At 40.6% G+C, this 20362-nt stretch overlaps 1 protein-coding gene across 5 annotated transcripts in view; it reads right to left on the bottom strand.

Moving 5' to 3' along the window:
- Positions 1-20362, bottom strand: part of dab2 (DAB adaptor protein 2) — a 235420-nt gene that overhangs the window by 16842 nt on the left and 198216 nt on the right. For all 5 annotated transcript variants that reach the window (XM_042066207.1, XM_042066191.1, XM_042066216.1 and 2 more), the window contains 3 exons: positions 12947-13576; positions 12483-12658; positions 11457-11553 (listed from right to left, as the gene is read on the bottom strand). In XM_042066207.1, the coding sequence (XP_041922141.1) occupies positions 11482-11553; positions 12483-12658; positions 12947-13576 (878 nt within the window). In that variant the 3' untranslated portion in view covers positions 11457-11481. The remainder of the gene's footprint in view (positions 1-11456; positions 11554-12482; positions 12659-12946; positions 13577-20362) is intronic.

Below are 20362 nucleotides of genomic sequence, written 5' to 3'. Positions count from 1 at the left end.
TATGCAGTGAACAGAATATATTATAATAAAAACTGAATAAATATGGTATGAACCATATGGACAGATACCGGTATGTACAGTACAGTTATGTGCCGTGTGGTAACAGTACCATTGTAGTGCAGAAACAGAAACATAAACATCAGAGAGACTTGCTTCTACAGCTACATAAGATAAGAGTTAGAGAGTCACAATATGTCCAATATGATTTCATTTAATTTTAGGGGGGTGGGGTTTGTGATTTTCACATACAAACAAAGCATTCTGGTGCATTCTGACAAAATAGAACATTTCCTGTGTTGGTAACTTTACTCATAAATCTATCTACAGTCAAGTATGCATTTAGAGAAATACAATAAAATATCAATATAATATAATACATTCTATCTGTGGTTGTTTAAGACACACTGAAGGCATGATGCCACCATAGGTTTGCAGAGAACTACAATATGCACACTGAAGGCATGGTGGGGTGGTGGTGTGGGGGGGTTGTGAGGGCCGCTGAAAACCAGTGTCCATCCTCACACGAAGGGGTGGGGTGGTGGTGTGGGGTTGTGAGGGCCGCTGAAAACCAGTGCCCATTCTCACAGAAAAGAGTTACAGTTAATCTGCAGCCTTAGGCACTGGTTAGCAGAAGGTGTCCACTACAAACCAACAAACCCCACTTCTAAAAAAACACAAACACATTTGCGCACTCCCTGGGAAAACAGGAGATTCTGTCAATCTGAATTTTAAGTTTTTAAGTTGCTTACATAATAACATTGGCCTTTATATGACACATTATATGACACAGGAGGGAGAGGGAGACGCGCGCACACACACACACAAACTCGCGCATACGTCCTGACTAAAACTGCGTCTTTAGTTAAGACTGTAAACTTAGTCATGGTTTCTTCCTCGTAATCACTGAGGTACTTCTCAAAACTCCTGTACGACGAGAAGAAAGCTGCCATTGTTATAGTAACAATATCGTCCGTAAACGGGCTCTGGTATCGTCGAGATTTTGCGATATTTCACTGTCTGTTACAGAACGTAACTTCCGTTCTTAGCTGTATCCCATCTAGCCACAACCAAATATAGCCCCAGTTTCCGACCTCTGACTCAGACATTAAGTGACGTGAATGACGCGGAATGATGATGTTTTCACTCGGACAAAGATTTTTCCGAAGCCCATGAACGCTAGGTAACTTACTTATCGTTGACGTTGACCCGACACGTTACATATAAGTTAGAGAGTTCTGTTTTCCCAAGATGGCGCCCGTCTGTATATGTGAACGAGACGTGAACGGTACTGTTTTTCTTTTTAATAAACTGCCTGTAGACTTACACAGTTCTCAATGCTTCGGTTTACATGTAGATACCCTCATTATGCTACAGTGTAAGTGTGTTGCTATTTGGAGCCTTGGTAGCGATTTATTTTTACTACGTTTAGTTCAAGCATCGTTGTTTGGTGGGTCAGGTGACGAGCCGTCGAATCACAGCACAGCACCCAGAATGCATTGCAACATACCGTCATGAAGGGACCCATGGTTAAGTCGGCTTTAAATAGCATACAGAACCTATAGTACTTTAACCCTTTAACCGCCAGGGTTTTTTTTAAAAAACACTGGATTTTGACATCAACATTTCAAAAGGCTGTGGCTTGAAAGTGATTTGAAATACAGGGAAAATGTAAATGAGAAAGTATGACCCAAAGTTTATGAGGGGAGTAAATGTACTCATCCAATTTGCATATTATGACATCACTGGGCGGTGGCAACATTGAATTCCGCAACTTTCAGTAAATACTGGATGTTATGGTTATGGTTATGGAATTTAGCAGACACTAAATATATTTTTTTGTGTTTTTTTTTTACATTTTATCTACAGTACATAACAGCTGAACAAGGAAACAGGAAAAAGTAAACCAACAGTAGTGGACTATAACTATAGCTACTGCTGTACCATAACAGACGTTTTTTTTTTTTCAAACAATGATGATTTTGACATCACGATTTCAAGAGGCTGTGGCTTGAAAGTGATTAGAGATAAAGGCCTAATGTATATTAGAAAAATGTTGAGCATGACCCAAAGTTTTTGAGGGGAGTAAATTTACTCATCTAATCTGACAACACTGGGCGGCTCTGGCGGCTATATACAGTATAATTACGCAACTTATACATATTTTAACTTTTTTTTTTTATCCACATAACAAATGAATAGGTAAACAGGAAAATGTAAACCAAAAGTAGTGAAGTAACACTAAAAGCTATACCAGAACTAGTAATAGTAAAAGTGTTTTCGTTGCAGAAACCAATCTATCTATCCAGGTGACATTGTTTGTAGTTCTTTAGATTGTGGTACCGCTCATTGCAAGGCACAGCACACAGACCTATCCCACACTGACTGCACCTGTACTTTGTCTGGTGGCGACCTTTAGGGCGGGTGCGATCTGAGCAAACTGCACAATCTGGGCGGTCAACAGCATCTTGGAGCCAGTGTCGTTCTGTTAGCCTCAATGGCATTTCTACCCCCTGTGCTGAAGGCCTTCCTCCTTTTTTGCTTTCCTTTTTTGAATACCCCTCTAGTAAAGCAGTAATGATATCCTGAATGAAGGCATTCAGTGGCTTGTGTGGACCAGGAGTACACCTGCTGTAAATTATGTGGGAGTTGACCACACTGATGCTTAGAACCGCATTGAAGATGTGGTTGTACCATTTCCTAGATCGGTGTGGAAAGAGGTAGGTTTTCATCCTCTGATCAGCTGTATCTACTCCTCCCATAAAGCTGTTGTACCTGTCCACACACACAGGTCTGTTTATGTCTCGGAAACCTGTTGCTGTGTGTCCTAATTCTTTTCTGAACACACGAGTTCCCATGCAAAGACGACAGCATAGTGAGACGTTTTGTGTCATGCCACGCACATGCCAACAGTTTGCCATGTCTCATGAACACAGGGTCATCTCCTTTTTTCATAGGCAACTCAGATGGTTTCAGGCCCCTTGGCATACCTCGCCTGTTGCTGCTCACTGTTCCACACAAACCTGTGTCATTCTCTGCTAGTTCGTTTGCTATGGCTGGTGATGTGTAGTAACTGTCCATGTACACTGCATGCCCTTTCCCTGTGTATGGGGCCATAAGTTGACGAACAATAAGGTGGGTGGCACCTAAATGATCAACGTCGTCATCTGAATTGTGTCCAGTGTACATGGACCATTGCAAAACATAACCAGAGCCGGACTCACTCAAAACAAATGCTTTGAAGCCAAATTTGTCTGGCTTATTGGGGTTGTACTGTCTCAACGTTGACCTTCCCTTGAACGCTATAGTCATCTCATCTAGAGAAAGTTCTTTGTGTGGACCATAAACATCTGAAAAGCGTGGAATGATCAGGTTTATTATGGGACACACCTTGAACAGTCTATCATGACCTGGTTGACCCCGCCCAACATACTCTCTGTTGTCAGCAAAATGGAGAAAAGACAGGATGATTTCAATGCCATTATAGTCCCAAAGCCAGGTGTATAAGTTGGCCAAAATTCTGCCCAATAATCCTCTATCGCGGATTTTTCTACCAGTCCCATGCACAAATGCAGTGACAGGAAGGCCTTCATCTCAGGGACAGAAACATCATACCACCCATGAAACCTGGATTGGGGTTTTAGCTGTTGAAAGTCTAAGTACTGATTGGCATACCTGTTTGTTTCAATTGTTATTAGGTTCCAGAAATCATCTGTCAGAAACAGTGACAGAAAATCTAGGGGGTTATCATTGGATACATTTCTGACTCCTTGATATCCAACAGGCTCATTCATCAAAGGGCTTGATCCATTCCTGAAACACCTCCTCATTTCCCAAATGAATCCAACCATCACTATCATCACTAATTTGCCCACCCCTGATGCCTCTACCACATGAAATCCCAGCCCTATTTCGACCACCCCTGTCTCTATCACGTGAAATCCCAGCCCTATTTTGACCACCCCTGCTGCCTCTACCACGTACACCTGCTCTCCTACTGACACTACGACCACGATTACCCCTGTCACCCCCACCTCTATTGGGCAAAGGATAAAAACGAACATCGTGTTGTGCTTGGTGTACACTTTCGTCGCAACGCATGGCAGCATCGCCGGTCGCGCCGTCATTATTTGCCCTTGGCCGATCGTCATTCCCTAAAGGTAGATTTTCACCTTCAGAATCAGAATCGGCATATACCCCTAGCTGAACCAACACTTGCTTAGTCAAAAACATTTGTTTTGCCATTTTTTTAGCTTCAATCTACCCGAAAACAATGGAATTTAATGCGAAAAACCACTTCCGCGTTTGAGCATGAACCCACACTCGTCTCTACTTCCTCAAACATTTTTCATTGGAACATGACATAAGTGCAGTCTTGAATCGAAGCTCTGGGTGTCTGCCATCTAGTGGTAAAGAGTACAAATGAGATTTTACACTGTACTTGAGTAAATCGTCTGTTTTATTCAGTAATGACGCTTGTCGCAATATTGCGACATGGGCGGTTAGAGGGTTAACGTTGTCTGTAAGCTTCACAGATCGTGGCAAGACAATTGAATTGATTGTGGACTTCTTGCCGGGCAATGATAAGTAACTTAACTTGAATAGTAGTGTTGCGTGGATGTGCATAATATCTGACTGAATGTGTGTTTCTCAATGTTATAATCTATACAACTGTTTACATGACTAAGTTTGAATGGAGCTAGCTGGGCATTGAACGGGGCTTAATGGATTGGAAATGTATTTATTTATTTTTTTTAAATGACCTGTATGAACATGGATTCACTTTAAAAAAAGATGGCAGAGCGCGAAGCGCAATGCTAACATGCAAACTATGCTAACCATGTTACTTAGTTAACTTAGCTAATCATTGTTAGCAGTTTTGCTAAAAATGCTAACCATGCTAACTAGCTACAGTGGATAGGAGTCATAGTTGATGACAAGTAACAGTTACAATGGCTGAACAGTTAAAATGTTCATTAGTTGGGTTAAATTGGGTTAAATTGTTTAACAGTGAAATATTGTAGTGAGGACTTTTATTTTGAAACAGTTTTTGGCAGAGGAAGCAGTTGAACAGGATGTTTAGTCTTAATAGGGCCAGTTTGTATGCTTAAAGCCTGAGGCTATGTTTATACGGTGACGATGAAAAGAGAAGACGCAGAAGTGGCGTCGCGTTTTTTTATTCGCGTTTAGACGAGCATTCTCAGGGGGAAATCTTTTTTTATATGAAGACGCAAGAGTATGTGATATTCGATTGGATATGCATTCTAGACCGCTGGGTGGTGGTGTGATAGAACCCCGGTACGTCACGCGCAGACATTCTAATTTGACAGTTTAGCCAGAGAGGTAATCAAGGATGTTTGGTTTAGCCGTTTAGACGGAGACGCAACCCGGGTCGTCTTCAATACTCTACACTCTGGAAGGAGTCTTCAGATTTTTGCGTCTTCAAGCCCCGACGGCGGGGTCGCCGTGTAAACGAAAGGCACTTATGATAAAATATTTTGTCGTCTTCCTTCGCAATCATTCTCGTATAAACGGCCCCTGAGACTGGCAGTTGATCCAGGTGGCCTGAACACCTGCCATAGGATTCTAATTGCTTAACGGCCGTATTATGATGTCATAATCGGCAATGTTAAGTCTATGGGGATTTTTAAAACGTTTTTCTTTAATAGTTTAAAAAGTATAAAAGTTTCAAAGTTGAAAAGACATACCAACCTGATCTGTTTGAAGACCTACGTTACAAAGTTTGAATGAAGTTTCTAAGTTAAACTGTTCAAGAGAAATTGCGTACGGAAAAAGTGGTAAGCAGAATAATAATAATAAGAAGAAGTTGCCTAGGAAGAACAGTACAGTGCATTTTCATGCACTGTAATAAGAAGAAGCCTAGGAAGAACAGTACAGTGCATTTTCATGCACTGTAAAAAGCCTTGGAATAACAGTACAGTGCATTTTCACGCACTGTAATAAGAAGAAGAGGCCTAGGAAGAACAGTACAGTGCATTTTCATGCACTGTAATAATAAGTAAACTTAAGGAGAACAATAGTGGGCTTGCTGGATCCAGGGCTCTCAAGTGTCACGCATTGAGCGTGACAGTCACTCATTTCAGTCTTTTGTCACGCTCTCCCGCCACACATTGTATTTCTCACGCAGAAAAACTATTTATATATTTAATATGCTGCGGCAGCGCCCAAAATGTCTCTGGCCGCGCCGCTCTCACTATGGAACCGGCAGGAATCAAGCGCATCTCCCCTGGAGTTGAGCCTGCCACTTATCAGCCAATCAAAAATAACGAGAGGGGCTACACAATAGCCAATCAGAAAATAACTGTATTGTATCTGGGTAAGATTTAACGCAACAACCAATGAAAAACGCGTATCCTGGAATTGTTGAACGTGAATTATTGAACGTGAACCTGTTACCTACTTCCAAGTTTCGTTCACCTTGGAGCTTCGAGCATCAGTTCATGGTTTCAGCACAGAGTAAGTCATCTTTTAACGTTACAACAAATCCACAACTTGTTTGACACAATGACAACGTGACTGCTGCTATAGAGAATGTTTCTCAGCTAATTAGCATCAGTTGTTCATGACTGCCTGTAACTTAGCCAACAGTTTCACAGCCTGTTCATTGACAACACTTGCTCAGAACAAGTAGCCTTTCGTTCACACGATGACTGACATATTGTCACATTCTAAACATCTCTCTCTCTTCAAATAGGCTTAATCATTTTATTAGCACTAAACAAATTAAAGTGTATTGCATAGCCTATTGTTATATAGGTCACTTTTAAAATCAGGTCATATTATATAATTATATCCTGGCCATGGATGCATTAATCATTGCATCTGTATTCAAAAATGTCGGGTAAAAAGCAATTAAGCATCCTCTCATTCACCCTGAGAGGAAAGCCCCCTAAAAGGTTCAGGTTAGTGGATGCTCAGAGGTGGTGAAAAGGCCCATTATTGAATTGTCAGTGCCATGTGTCAAATCATTTCTTTTGCAAATCTGAGCAATTATAAATTATACTTTTGCCCCATTTTGACTTAGGAGGGCATTGCTCCTACATACTTTAGCCAATAATCAAACGTCTGCTCTCTTTTGGAAAGCTGAGACACTGTTGGAAAACAATTAGAATAACTGTGTGATGTACTGTCACAAAGTTACAAAGGCTAGATTATTCTTTTATTTTTCTACCGGATAACAAGCATCTTTGAACTGACCACATTTCAGCCCTCTAGGTCTTGACTTGATATGACTTAAGTCCTAGCATTAGGTCTTGTCATGCTGTGTGCAAATGTATATCAATATAGAATGACAACATGAGTACTTTAGACTATTATTTGCCAAGGTATGCTCATGCATTTGGTAAAATGCCCTATGAAAACTCCCCATAGGACTTTGGGTTATCCAAAATGCATACTGGCAATCAAATGCTTACTGCATATGAACCCCACATAAGCATAATCTTGGCCTCAAATGAAAGGTAATACTCTGAAGTTTCATGCTTGCATTTGGATTGTAGGCTACTTCAGGTTCTGATATGACTACACTAAATATGGAATAATTACAAAAAATACAAATCTTTACAATTTCTATTTCAATTCAATTGGTGTGTATAAGACGGGCTATATTTCTGCACAAATAATATTGGATCAACTGGTAACTGACCTGGGGCTGGTGTATGCTAGCTGGTGATGCTAGTTGCGCGTGTAAATCCTCACACCCCTAACCTTAAGAACGCTTCTAACCGCTGAGTTGGAAGCCTGGGCTTTTAGCTCAGTGGTTAGAGCGCTCGACTCCCATGCCAGTGTGTGTTGACGTGGCGGGGGGGGGGTGGGTGATTGTCGACGGGGAATGTCACTCTTGCCTGTCCTCAAAACTTGAGAGCCCTGTGGATCAAACCCACTACCTATATAATCCAAAGCAGGTCTGAGACCCATAGAGAAGATATGAGCCATTTTTCCATTAAAATAAATAAAATAATTTGCTTAAATACGGTGCGCATCAAAAAGTTAGTGCGACATGTGTGATGGAAAAGCGCTTATATTGATGTAACGTCGGTTTTGTCGTGATAAATTAATTCGCTCGCCAGAGGTGGATTAACAAGAGTTAATTCGACATTAATGTGATTGAAAAGGGTTGGAGAGATGTAAGTTACTGTGACGCGTGCTCAGAATGTTTACAAAGCTAGCGCGAAAATCTGAAAATTGTCTCACGCATATCAAGACCTCATAATAGTGTTCCATTCGCTACCTTTGATACATTCGCTAGAAGTGTTCCATTCGCTAGATCTGTTGATGGAAAACCGTCCAGCGCAGTAGAAAAACAACAGGGACAATGACATCATTTTAATTCGCTAGAATCGTTCTGTTGAATGGAAAACCGTTTTGGTGCTTCTAATATCGCTTAAAATTACATTGAATTATGTGTTAATTCGCTTGAAAACCTTATGGAAAAAGGGCTATAGTGTGAACTGAAAACTGAGGCCCCATCAGAGCTGAAGTGCACCAGAAAGATATCTGAGTCCTCTTTCAAATGAACTCACAATGTGAATACAAAAAGTCCCTTTTGTTTTGGTCCTCTTTCTGGTCCCCTTTTAGTGGACTGAGTTTGGTTCTTTTCAAAGGGAATATATGTGAAAAAGCCCTCACATTCAATTGAAGTGATATTGGTCAAAATTACCGTTAAGGCTTAATGTCTAAAGTCTAAAATCTATTTTAGTTCTAATCATCATAGAGTTCCCAAAATCAAACATAAGGTGTGTTAGAATGTCTATTTTTGTAATTAAAAAAAGCTACAAACGCAATATTGTCGCATTTTGCTAGCCTAGAAATCTAGACGCACCCTAGCGGCAGCAAATTACATTTGCTTCCAGGGCTAGTCTAGCAACTCTCTGGTTTGGCTTGAATTCCCTGCTACTTGAAAACAAAGAAGATGGATGTTGCTTTTGGCTAACAGTGTGACACGAGTTTGAAAAAAAAAAAGTTTGAACTAGCCAACTAGCTCCGCTGGTGGGAAATCGCATGGGACTCAGCGCTGTCCTATTGCATGCAGAGGGAATTTGAAAGACAACCGATTATCCCGCCCCTCGGACTGAGCACTGCGAACGGTGAGTGCCCAGACCCTACATTTTAATGTGGGTCTGGCTTGTCAGGCTAGCATTTTGCCACTCAAAGTGTTAATTATATGGCGTCAGATTAAAAGTGGTTTCTCAAAATAACTTTACCAATAGCTTCACCAGCCTGTCCATTGTTCACACCTTATCAACAGGAGAACGGGCCAACACACTTTGTGCCTGCTCTCGCCGTTCAAGTGAGGAAGTCACAACGTGTTTTCATGTCACAGATTTTTCCCTCTTTCCACTACTGTAGTATAATAAATAGAGCTGCCCAAACTGTTGACCATCGGGATTCTGTTTATTTTAGTTAGCTTGGTTAGCCAACATTAATTGGAGGATTGTCAACATTAATTGGAGGATTGTCAAGCACCACAAAGCACAGCATTGGATGCAGCTGAGGATGCACATGTGTGTTGGTTGTGTATAACATGTTAAATGGGGCTAAGCAGGGTTTTGCTAGTGAAAGATTGAAGGGCAAAGGTATGCTTCAAAGCAGGATGCAAGGCAAGAAGCAAGACTTGAATGGTTAGGTCATGTTTGAGATTGGTGCTCTGTTATATAATTGTCATGACTCAGAGCAGCAATGCACCTCCAGGCCAAGAGGTATTGTTGGCGAGCCCTGTCGGCTCATGCTCTCACAGCAGGTCAACGAGGCAATCGTGCTCTTGTGCAGCACAATAAAAGGCCAAGGCGCAGTTGCAACAGCGCTCGGTCATGAACGCACATGCGCCCAAGGATCGCTGTGATTTGGAATTCTGGAATGACTTTTCAAGAAGGACTGTCTTGACCTACTCTGGACATTTGGATCTCTGATTTGTGAACTTCGGCTTGCTCACTCTTGACTTGCCCTAAGATCTGATAATGTAAATTTATTAGCCGTCTAATTTTTTGTATTGGGGATGGTGTGTTTGTGATGATGTGCGGTTTTTGGTGTCTGCCAAACATAGCGGCTAGTCCAGTGTTTCTTAACTGGTCTGGCCTTTGGACCCTCAATTTCCCAGTGTCATTAAGTTAGTGCTTAAGGCAAGTGATGCAGTGAACTACGAGGTAGCGTAGTGCCTGTACTTGTTCGAAACATTTCCATGTGGCATTTAAGTTTTGATGGTTCCATGTTCTCATATACAAATAATGTGTGTTAAAATAAAGATCCGACATTAGATATTTTTTTTAAAAAAACACAAGCTCCACGACCCACCCAGAACGGTTCCACTACCCACTTTTGGATCTCAACCCACCAGTTAAACATTGGTCTAGTCTGATGGCAGTTCATCAGACTAAAGAACCTTCTTTCATTTGACCTTGGAGTCTTCCTCTTGTCCTTGGGCGAACTCTAGTCAAGATTTAATATGAGTTTTGTCACTCTCCCCTAAAGCTTTGACTGGTGAAGAACCCAGACAATAGTTGTTGTACAGAGTCTCTCCTTCAAGATTTCCTACCCTGACAGTCTTTTGCACAGTCAGTTGGTTTGTGGGGATGGCCTGGTCTAGGCAGATTTACTCCTTTGCCTTAGAGCATTAAGCCTACTGTGGGGAGAAGCAACATGCTGGTTCAATAAGCTTTGCAGATAAACTCAGACATATTTGATTACAATGATGGGGTTATCCATTTGTAAAGTGACTATTTGACAGTCATGTTTTGAAATCAGCTCTTCCCCAACAAGCAGTACTTTGTGGGGAGTTGTGGGAAAGTTTGCTTGCTAACATAGGTTGGCTGGCAGACACCTTGCAAATAACCTCAGACTTATTTTCTAGTTACAATAATTAGTTCATTGGTAGGCCACTGTGTCTTTTACAAAATCTAAGTAGGAAAAGGCCAAACAAATAAGATTAATATTTCAGCACAACAGTCTATTCTGACTTACGTTTCGGTGGTGAGTGACGAAGTGAGCCATCAGGGGCATTATATTTATACATACATACAAAATGATGGTAGTCACTTTCACAGTCTATTCAAAATCATAAATGAGACTTATAACACACATTAATTCCTGGCAATTTATGTTCATTATTGTATTTACCTTAACAATAGGGTAAACGATACCAAATATTTTAATTCACTTTGGATACAAGGATACAAGGAAGTTTATTGTCACATGCATATAGTTACTGGAAGTAAGAAATGCAGTGAAATTATGTCTGGTGTCAGCCTATTTGTGCATTAATGGGGGGGGGGGGGGGTAGAAGTGCAGTAGAAGAGGGGTTTAGTAGATTAAGTGGCAAGGGCTGCATAAAAAAGGTGGGGGAGGATTGGGATTGGGTGGGGGGCACCAACAAGGAGCACCCAAGAGCAACAGGATATTAAATGTTCAAAAGTATCTCTGTGAACGCATGCAGCCATACTCACAATTACATCATTAGACTGAAGCTTCTCAGCTGAAGAAATCTCCCAGTGGGTCCTCAAAAGGGTTTGGCTTATCTGATGTTTGGGTGACAGGAGTGCTCTGTTGGAGCATAAAGGGTTCAAAAGTTGTAAAACATGCTGCAATTATATATTAATGTGTGTGATTTGTAATTTTCTGTAATTACTAGGGCTGTCAAAATAACTGATTAATTTTGATTAATTAATTTGAGAAAAAATAACTGATTAAAAAAAATAACGCAGATTAATCGATTCTGTATGACCTTTGACCCCGAGCCGTTGTAGTCAGTAACCATTAGACTGTAAAATAAAGGAGAGAGAAGAAAATGTGCTGCCTAGATCATTGATTGGAACATTTACTTTTCAAAAACGGCTTGATGGTATTGGTAAAAATAAAGTGTTGATTAAAATAAAGTCCTCTGCAATGTATGTGATAAAAAACCTTCTTCCCGAAGCACTTTTGAATTTATTTCCTCAGCATATTAGGTCATATCATAGATTATTATTATGGCCATTATTAAAATAATAATAAAAGAGTTTTTGAACTTTAATGTCACTAATGCTGATTATTCAATGATTGATTTGAATTTAAATATTTAAAATACTTTCACAGCAAAAATCATATATGTGATTAATTTAGATTAATTAATCACAGAGTATGTAATTAATTAGATTAATTTTTTAAATCGATTGACAGTCCTAGTAATTGCATTTTTACAGACAAAGATTATTATGGCCATTATTAAAATAATAATAAAAGAGTTTTTGAACTTTAATGTCACTAATGCTGATTATTCAATGATTGATTTGAATTTAAATATTTAAAATACTTTCACAGCAAAAATCATATATGCGATTAATTTAGATTAATTAATCACAGAGTATGTAATTAATTCGATTTTTTTTTTTAATCGATTGACAGCCCTAGTAATTACATTTTTACAGACAAAATCGGTAAATTCATATTTTGAATGTTGTTGTTGTAGTTGGACTTTTGACCTTGACACATACCTCAAATGATACACCAAAAGGATCAGTACCAAAGGCATTGTTAAACTGATCTAATGCTGAAGTTGAAACCGGGTTGCAGTCTGGAGTGAATGCCACTTCTACAACTCCAGTGGCTGAAACAGGAGCCGTGGTGGAGGATACAGCACTTACTGGCTGATGAGCTATTTTGTTTTTTTCTGGAGACAGACATTACATGACATTAACAAGACATTAAACCACAAACATTACTGTACTTAACTTACAATAAGCATGACTTAAACAAGCAGGATTTAAACTTTAATATTGTAGGTCATCATATTTTAGTGAAAGATAAAAAATAGACTGGTGATGTTAGTGATAGTTTTTGTGAATCATCAGAGACCAACTATTTGGAAAATGGTGCTGAAAGGACACATAAAGTGATCATAGGACCACACTGACAATGTATGAACGTTACAAATGTGAAAGTGAAAAGTGGTTTGTACCATTGATGTTGGATGAGATCTGATTGATGTCAAAGTCATCATGGTCTGCCACGTCTTGAGGCAGACCTACTCTGTTGGTGAAGTACTGAGCAAATGCTTCATCTCTATTGGGACTGAGCTTAGGGGTGGAAGCTGGCTCAGCTTTCCCTATTGAGGTGGGAGGAGGCTTAACCATCTGGAAATCCTTGAACATGTCTTTTCCTGTCTTTTTTTCTTTCTCACCCAAAGGATCCAGGGTCATGAAGGCATTCTTTATCACTGGAGGTTCCTCTTTAATCGGTGGCTTTGGAGGTAAACGTACTGGGGACATGGAGATTGGCTGTTGCCCTCCTATCATGACACCTATGCCTGGCAAGGGACTTTGTTGAAAGTGATTGCCTATGGGAGCAGACGGAGGCCAGACACCTACTGACCCTGTGGGATTAGTCTGGCTCCAGGACTGTGGTCCAGCTGGAGCTCCAAAGAGGGATGATCCATGATTCCCCCAAGGAATGGATGGACCACCAAAGGCAGTGGTAGATTGTGGAGAGATCACACCACCCTGGAGAGGCAACATAGAGGCACTTGTCTGTGGCCACATATGAGGGGCGATTTCAGGAACTGTAAGTTGGGGACCCAGGGACGTTGTACCTATATAGGAAAAAATAAAAGTTGATAGAAGCTGAAATTGAAGAAAGGAAATATTTGATCAGACACAACTGTATTTTCTACCTATCTACAAAGATGTAGCGGTCACATCACAAAAGAATACATGTGATGAAGTCTTGGGTCTGTAAATCACATATTGTGATTTTGAAGGAGAATATCTTTTGGAGATGGCGATCGATCGTGTGTTGACAGTGCGTCTGTGAATGGAGGTGCGTCTTTGCGTGTGCACGACAGTGTCCACTAAGCCGACAATGTTTGTTTTGACCCTTTGCCCAACATAGCTGAAGGTGGCAGTGTTAAGGGTGATGGACGTGGTACAGACCGCAGGGGAAGTAAAAACAGGGCTCTGAAGGAACTACAAAGTAACCTGAGAACAGATTTGACTATCGAGGCTACTTTATGGTATAGTAGCATAGACTTTTCCTCTGCAAATATTATCGAATTAATTATTTCAAACACACCAAGGGCTCTATTTTAACTATCTAAAATGGAAGTATGAAAACGCAACACGCAAGTGGCTTTCTGGGCAGATCTTGGGCGCTGTTGCTATTTTACTGGCGGGATAAATGAATGTTGCGCCGTAGTGAAAGTTTTACCGTAATTCGAGGTGGTTGCCACCCAGTGATGTCATGATATGCAAATTAGATGAGTAAATTTACCCCCTTCATAAACTTTTGATCATACTCAATGATTTTCACATTTAAAGTAGGACTTTATCTCAGACCACTTTCAAGCCATAGCCTTTTGAATTGTTTATGTCAAAATCCAGTGTTGTTCTTTTAACCCTGGCGCTTAAAGCGTCAAAACAGATAATGGAAAGACATTATGGCAGTACTGTAGTTGATGGATTGTTGCTAAGGGCTGATTCAGCCTGGCTGCATGGCGTGAACGTGGCGTGTCAGTTGCATGGCAGCTGTGTGGCGTTTTCTGTCTTTGCACACCAGAAACGTGTCTGACGCTGCGCTGTGGCAGACCCTCTGCCTATTAAAACATCTCTTCACTTTCTGTTTTGAATGGGAACGCTTCCACCTCACGCGTGGATCACGCATCTTTTATTTATATTTCCCCAGTGAAGCTGCAATGATCCAAACAACCACCAGGTGGCACTTGTGAGCATGGTTAGGAACATCGGCTTTTGCCGCTTTGAGTCTAGATGCCCCAGTATGCTACAGTATGGACCATAAATTTAGCCTACCCAACGTTTGTTTCCACAATATTACCCCCTGATGAGCTTTTATTTCGATGGCTGATAGGCCTACACTGTCTCCTGCGACAGTCCCAACAGTTAGTACTGTAATTAAACAATCCAAAAGTGAATTACCGGTAGGCCTATATCCCGAAGCAAACGGAAAATCTTCAGTTAATGTAATATAGGCTAGCCTACCGATACGCTGCTCCAAACGACATGCAGTCTCATAGAACTTGTTGTTTTTGAAGGTGTCTTTGTTATTTTATGAAGAGGCATCTGGCTGTTTTTTATGTTTGTTTTACTTTCATTAATGGTTAAGCTTATGAAAATTAAATTGTGACTGCTAAAAACACCATTTTAACACAGTTTTCGGAGGGACAGAAATACCAACAGAGAAAGCAGTGCCCGTGTCTTCTGTCTGAATATTGCCTACCTGCAATTAGGCTATCACTTCACTGCTTGACACTACCCCACATTCACATGGAGAAATGTTGCACGTTAACAATGGAGAGAACCTTTCAGAAATTATTTATTGTGCGAATGGGTTTGCAAAACCATAGCTTTTGGTGAACGGAGATGCAGATCATCACCCTAATTAATTTGTTTGTGCAACAGCCCGTTCTCCAGCAAGAATGAAATAGATGTTTTAAAAGCTGTGTCATCACCAGGCTATTTGCTACAATATTTGCTATTATAGGCCTACAACAGTCTAATTTCGGGTGCCAATTCAAAGACCTGTTATTTCCATTTTTTGGTTAGACTAGACAAGACTCTATGCTGTTTTCATGGACAGCAAGGATCCGCTTCGTTCGTTGTTTTGAATAACGTTGTTTGTTGCTTCTACACACGTCATCTCCAGGTTCAGTTTTGCGCAGACGCGAACATACATTGAATGAGTGCTGACACCAATACCCCCTAATTGAATGTCTCTTTATTTGATAACACTAAATTAAGAAAAATGTTCTGATCAGGAAAATGTCTTGTTTCTTTTTCTTTCGGTCCGCTGTTCCATAATAGGCTAGCATTCAATTGTGCTGCAAATTATCCGTGGGCAATCTCCTCGTCGAGGAGGCCCTAAGCCTGTAGATCAGAGAAAGCATGCTCTGGGAACAGAACACAGTTGCCTGTCTAGTGTAGCTATGGGTCTGTCTATAGGGAAAATGACAAGTGTCTTAGTGTGCTTTGGGGGTCCAACGTTGGTGGGTCACGAGGTCAGTGGCTACCCCACTTTTAGGGAAAAAATAAAATATCTCATTTCCCGACGCTCCACAAAACATCTTGCCTATTCGTCTGGAGCTTTCTATAATTTCAGTAGGCTACGGGCTGTATCGTGAGACAAACAGCAAGAACAGAACAGGTTGATGTATTTCACTTAACCCGCTGTCCATACCAACATTTCATTCGTTGCCTACATGTTTTTTTGTCTTATTCGAAACAATTATTGTAGGTATCAATTACTCTACCACCAGAAATAATTGTCACTTACGCGCACGCTCTCCTAGAAATGCACATTTTTGTCGGAAGATCATGCTTCAGTTCGAGTGGGGGGGCGGGGGAGTCGTCTCACCTGACAAAAATGTGTGCATTTCTTTTCCAATTTTTCTATTCCAATTCCTATTCGTTTTAGCAAATATTTATGATAAAGTAGGTTACTTTTATATTGTATAGCCTACTATCTCCTTCTGATTGATTCGTGTCCCCTGGGATTTTTAATGTGGAAAGGGAAATATTCACGACACTTTATGTGTTTTTTGACTCAATTTACCCCTGTATTGTTCGATGCAAATTTTGGGCACTGCACTCCGAGGGAGACTGTTGGTCCACTGTGAAGATTTTCATTGTTGAATAAGTGTCGGAAATTTTGCTGGCCTCTCTCTGCTGGCTACTGTCATGGAAATAAGCTGGGGGAGGGGAGCTAGTGGCAGGGGCGGTTCTAGGGGTGGGGCCACAGGGGCCCGGGCCCCATCTGAAATCTCATTGGCCCCTGACTGGCCCCTGTACCGTCAATCATCAATAAGTGTCAAACTTGTTGAGAACGACGATCAGAGATGCAATTCCATTCCCAAACAACTGGTGGCAGTAATGCACCTATGAAGCTTGATAGCTAAAGCACACAGTGAACTGTAAAAGAAAGAATACATTTGGCTAACCAGAAATGTCTCTGCTAATGTGAAGAAACGATACATTTGGCTCACAGAAGTATCAGCTAACGTGAAGAACCGATACATTTGGCTAACAAAAGTATCAGGTAGAATTCTAACATGAAGAACCGCTGGCAGCATTTCATCCTCCACAGAAGTTTCTTGGTTAGTCACAAATCTCTATGTTGGTTATCATCATTATGTGAAAGGGACGTTTATTTGTTGCGGTCACAATATGTTAAGTTTGTCAATTAAATTAGCCTACGAAGCAGCAGCAAGCTTGCAGTGAACTGTAAACGGACTTAGTCAGTGAACTGTTAACATTAACTTAACGTTAGGTTACTTGAGTTGAGGTTTTATTGTTTGTTAGCATGCTGATAGATTTTATATATGGAAAGGTAATGTATGACGTGTTTGAAATGGTGTTATATGAAATGCAGAGAAATTGACATCCTGTTTGTTTGGGGTCCGAAATTAATAAAATGACATGCGCTAGTGCGCCTTAGCAACGTTCGATTTTTTTCTGCTTGAGGAAAACGTTTGGCAGCTGCTAACATAAACATGAGAATACATGCCTAATAGCTAACGCTACGTTTTTGTAGTTAATGTGAGCTATCATTGCAAAGTTATTAACCACTATTCTGAGTTTATTTGATTCATGGGCTTCGCATGAATTCTGTCTCAAAGTGTTAGGACAAGGAGAGTTTCATTGAGATAAATTTGTTCAATTTTCTACTCTATTCACTCAAGCTTTATATGATTTAAAAAAATAATAACTGGTTTTACAATTGCCAGACGACATGCTGAATACAAGCATGGATTTTGTGAAACACGCATTTGTGTTTCACCTACAGACTGGGATGGCGCAGGAGCTGGTGACTTCAACCCACAGTCTTTAGAACCACCAGTCACAAAGCATAGCTGCTCCTAATGGTATCCTGCTATTTCCTATTGCCACTACAGTGAGCATATTTTGTCATTCATTTTAGAAACGCCAGGTTGACAGTGGGTTATGAAAGTTAATAACAATTAAGTTACTCAAACTTGTTTCATTTTCTTCTCTCCAGACATTTCCCATTCTAGAGCAAATGGTTCTGTGCAACCTCTCCTAAACTGGTATTCCGCAAGATGCAGCACGGAAATAGGAAGAGGCCACTCAATGACTTCTGATACAAAGACTTCAAATGGTAGGAATATTCCATCTTTAGTGTTTTGCTACCCCTTCCGTAATTTTCGCTTTCAAATGACCCATCGTCAGTCTTCAAATCAGAATCAGGCTTTTCTAACTGGAAGCAAGACGGTGGCTTCAAAGACCATTCCAAATAAGTTGTTGAAAAAATTGTCTAAATATGATGTAGTTGTTGCTCACATGCTGTGTGTGTGTGTGTGTGTTTGTTTTAATGTACGCAAACTGGCAGTGAAAGTGGTTTCTCTTTAGCCTAGAAATCTAGACGCACCCTAGTGGCGGCAAATTAATTTGCTCAGCCTGTACGTCTAGTAGCAAACCATAGGAATTTCTATTGGCTAACACCGTGGATGTTATTCAATCACAGCGCTCTATTTTGTTAGAGAGTCTTAAGGCGGGCTTAACAGGATTAACGACAGTCCTGCAACGGTGAACAACAAGGAATGTGGCTATGGCGAACAAAGAGCGGTTGTTTGAATCGGCGTTGGCGTCAACTTTGGAGGAGTTGGACTTGTGCTTTTCTTTGAAAGTTGAGCAACACAATGCACTTAAGTCATTCCTTTCGAAGAAGGGTGTATTTGCCGTTTTGCCGACCGGATACGGATATGGTTGTAGTGCTGGCCTATTGCATGCCTAGGCAGTTTGAAAGACAATTCTCTGCCCGCCCCTTGGATTAAGCGAGGTGAATGGCTTGATTCCAGACTATACATTTCAATGATATAGGATGGCCCGCCAGGCTAGTTTCTCTTATCAACAAAAGGGGAAAGAGTTAAAGTAAAACTTGTTTAATTGAATGAAAAATGTGTGTATGATGATGTATGATTTCTGTTTAAAATATCAATGTATTTCCACTGAAGTGTCTATTATATTTTTGTTTTATATTGTGTTTTCAATGCACATTATAAATAAATGGGAAAATTGTTAAGAATTGTATTGGCTTTTTTGTTTTTTAGCATTTAGCATTCAAGTATTGAGACTGGTGAAATGTATAAGTATAAGTATAAGTATATATAATTTTTTTAAGTATTAAGACTGGTGAAATGTATAAGTATAAGTATATATACTTTTTTGATCCCGTGAGGGAAATTTGGTCTCTGCATTTAACCCAATCGGTGAATTAGTGAAACACAAACAGCACACAGTGAGGTGAAGCACACACTAATCCCGGCGCAGTGAGCTGCCTGCTACAACGGCGGCGCTCGGGGAGCAGTGAGGGGTTAGGTGCCTTGCTCAAGGGCACTTCAGCCACAGCCCACTGGTCTGGGCTCGAACCGGCAACCCTCCGGTTACAAGTCCAGAGTGCTAACCAGTGGGCCACGGCTGCCCACAAATGTATGCACCTTACTGCTGTGGTGTAGTCTAGTTAGCTGTAGTGGGTATACTGTGATCAACCCCAAATATTAATACCTATCCTTGTCTGTTTTAAGTGGGTATACTGAAATGGTGATGCTTTTTAAGTGGGTATACCAGAGACTTTCTAATGAGGAGACACAGCACTCAAAAAATCCTCCATAGAAATGCATGGGGCTAGTTTGTAACGCCAATATGGCCGTTGTCTACACATATCCCATCCCTTCCTCGGCAAAACGTCAACATGTGAATACATTGAGCCAATCATATGGTGTGTTGTAATAATAATAATAAATAATAATAAAGCTTTATTTGTATAGCACCTTTCATACACAGAATGCAGCTCAAAGTGCTTTACATTTGAAGCATGTAACACAATAATAGTCAGTCAGTCATTATCAATCACTTTTCACGTTTATGATATACTCAGCAACATATCAAAAATATAGAAAATGACGTCATAAGACTGGCAGCCTTAACCCTCTTACCCCCCACAAGCACGCCATATGGCAACTGTGGCAAGGAAAAACTCCCATATTCCAGGAAGAAACCTTGAGCAGAACCTGACTTAATAGGGGGAGCCCATCTGCTTCTGGCTGGCTGCGCCCTCCAATAGTAGCAGATGTAGAATAATCTGAAAATGTAGTCTACAGGATAAGATGAGTTAACTAAAAGCTTTCCTGTACAGGTATGTTTTCAGATCTTTTTTAAAAATATTTACTGAACTCGCCTGCTTGATGTACAGAGGCAGGGTGTTCCATAGTTTGGGGGCATAATGGATAAACGCAGCTTCTCCACTTTGTTTGTGGAGCACTTTGGGTACGATTAAAAGATTAGAATTGGATGATCTAAGTTTCCTTTGTGGTTGATAAGATATTAAAAGCTCAGAGATATATGAAGGT

This window comes from Alosa sapidissima, chromosome 2 (genome assembly GCF_018492685.1).
Source record: "Alosa sapidissima isolate fAloSap1 chromosome 2, fAloSap1.pri, whole genome shotgun sequence".
In the NCBI taxonomy this organism is placed as follows: Eukaryota; Metazoa; Chordata; class Actinopteri; order Clupeiformes; family Clupeidae; genus Alosa; species Alosa sapidissima.
The sequence above is the reverse complement of the archived record's forward strand: the minus strand, read 5'-3'. Positions and strand labels throughout refer to the sequence as shown.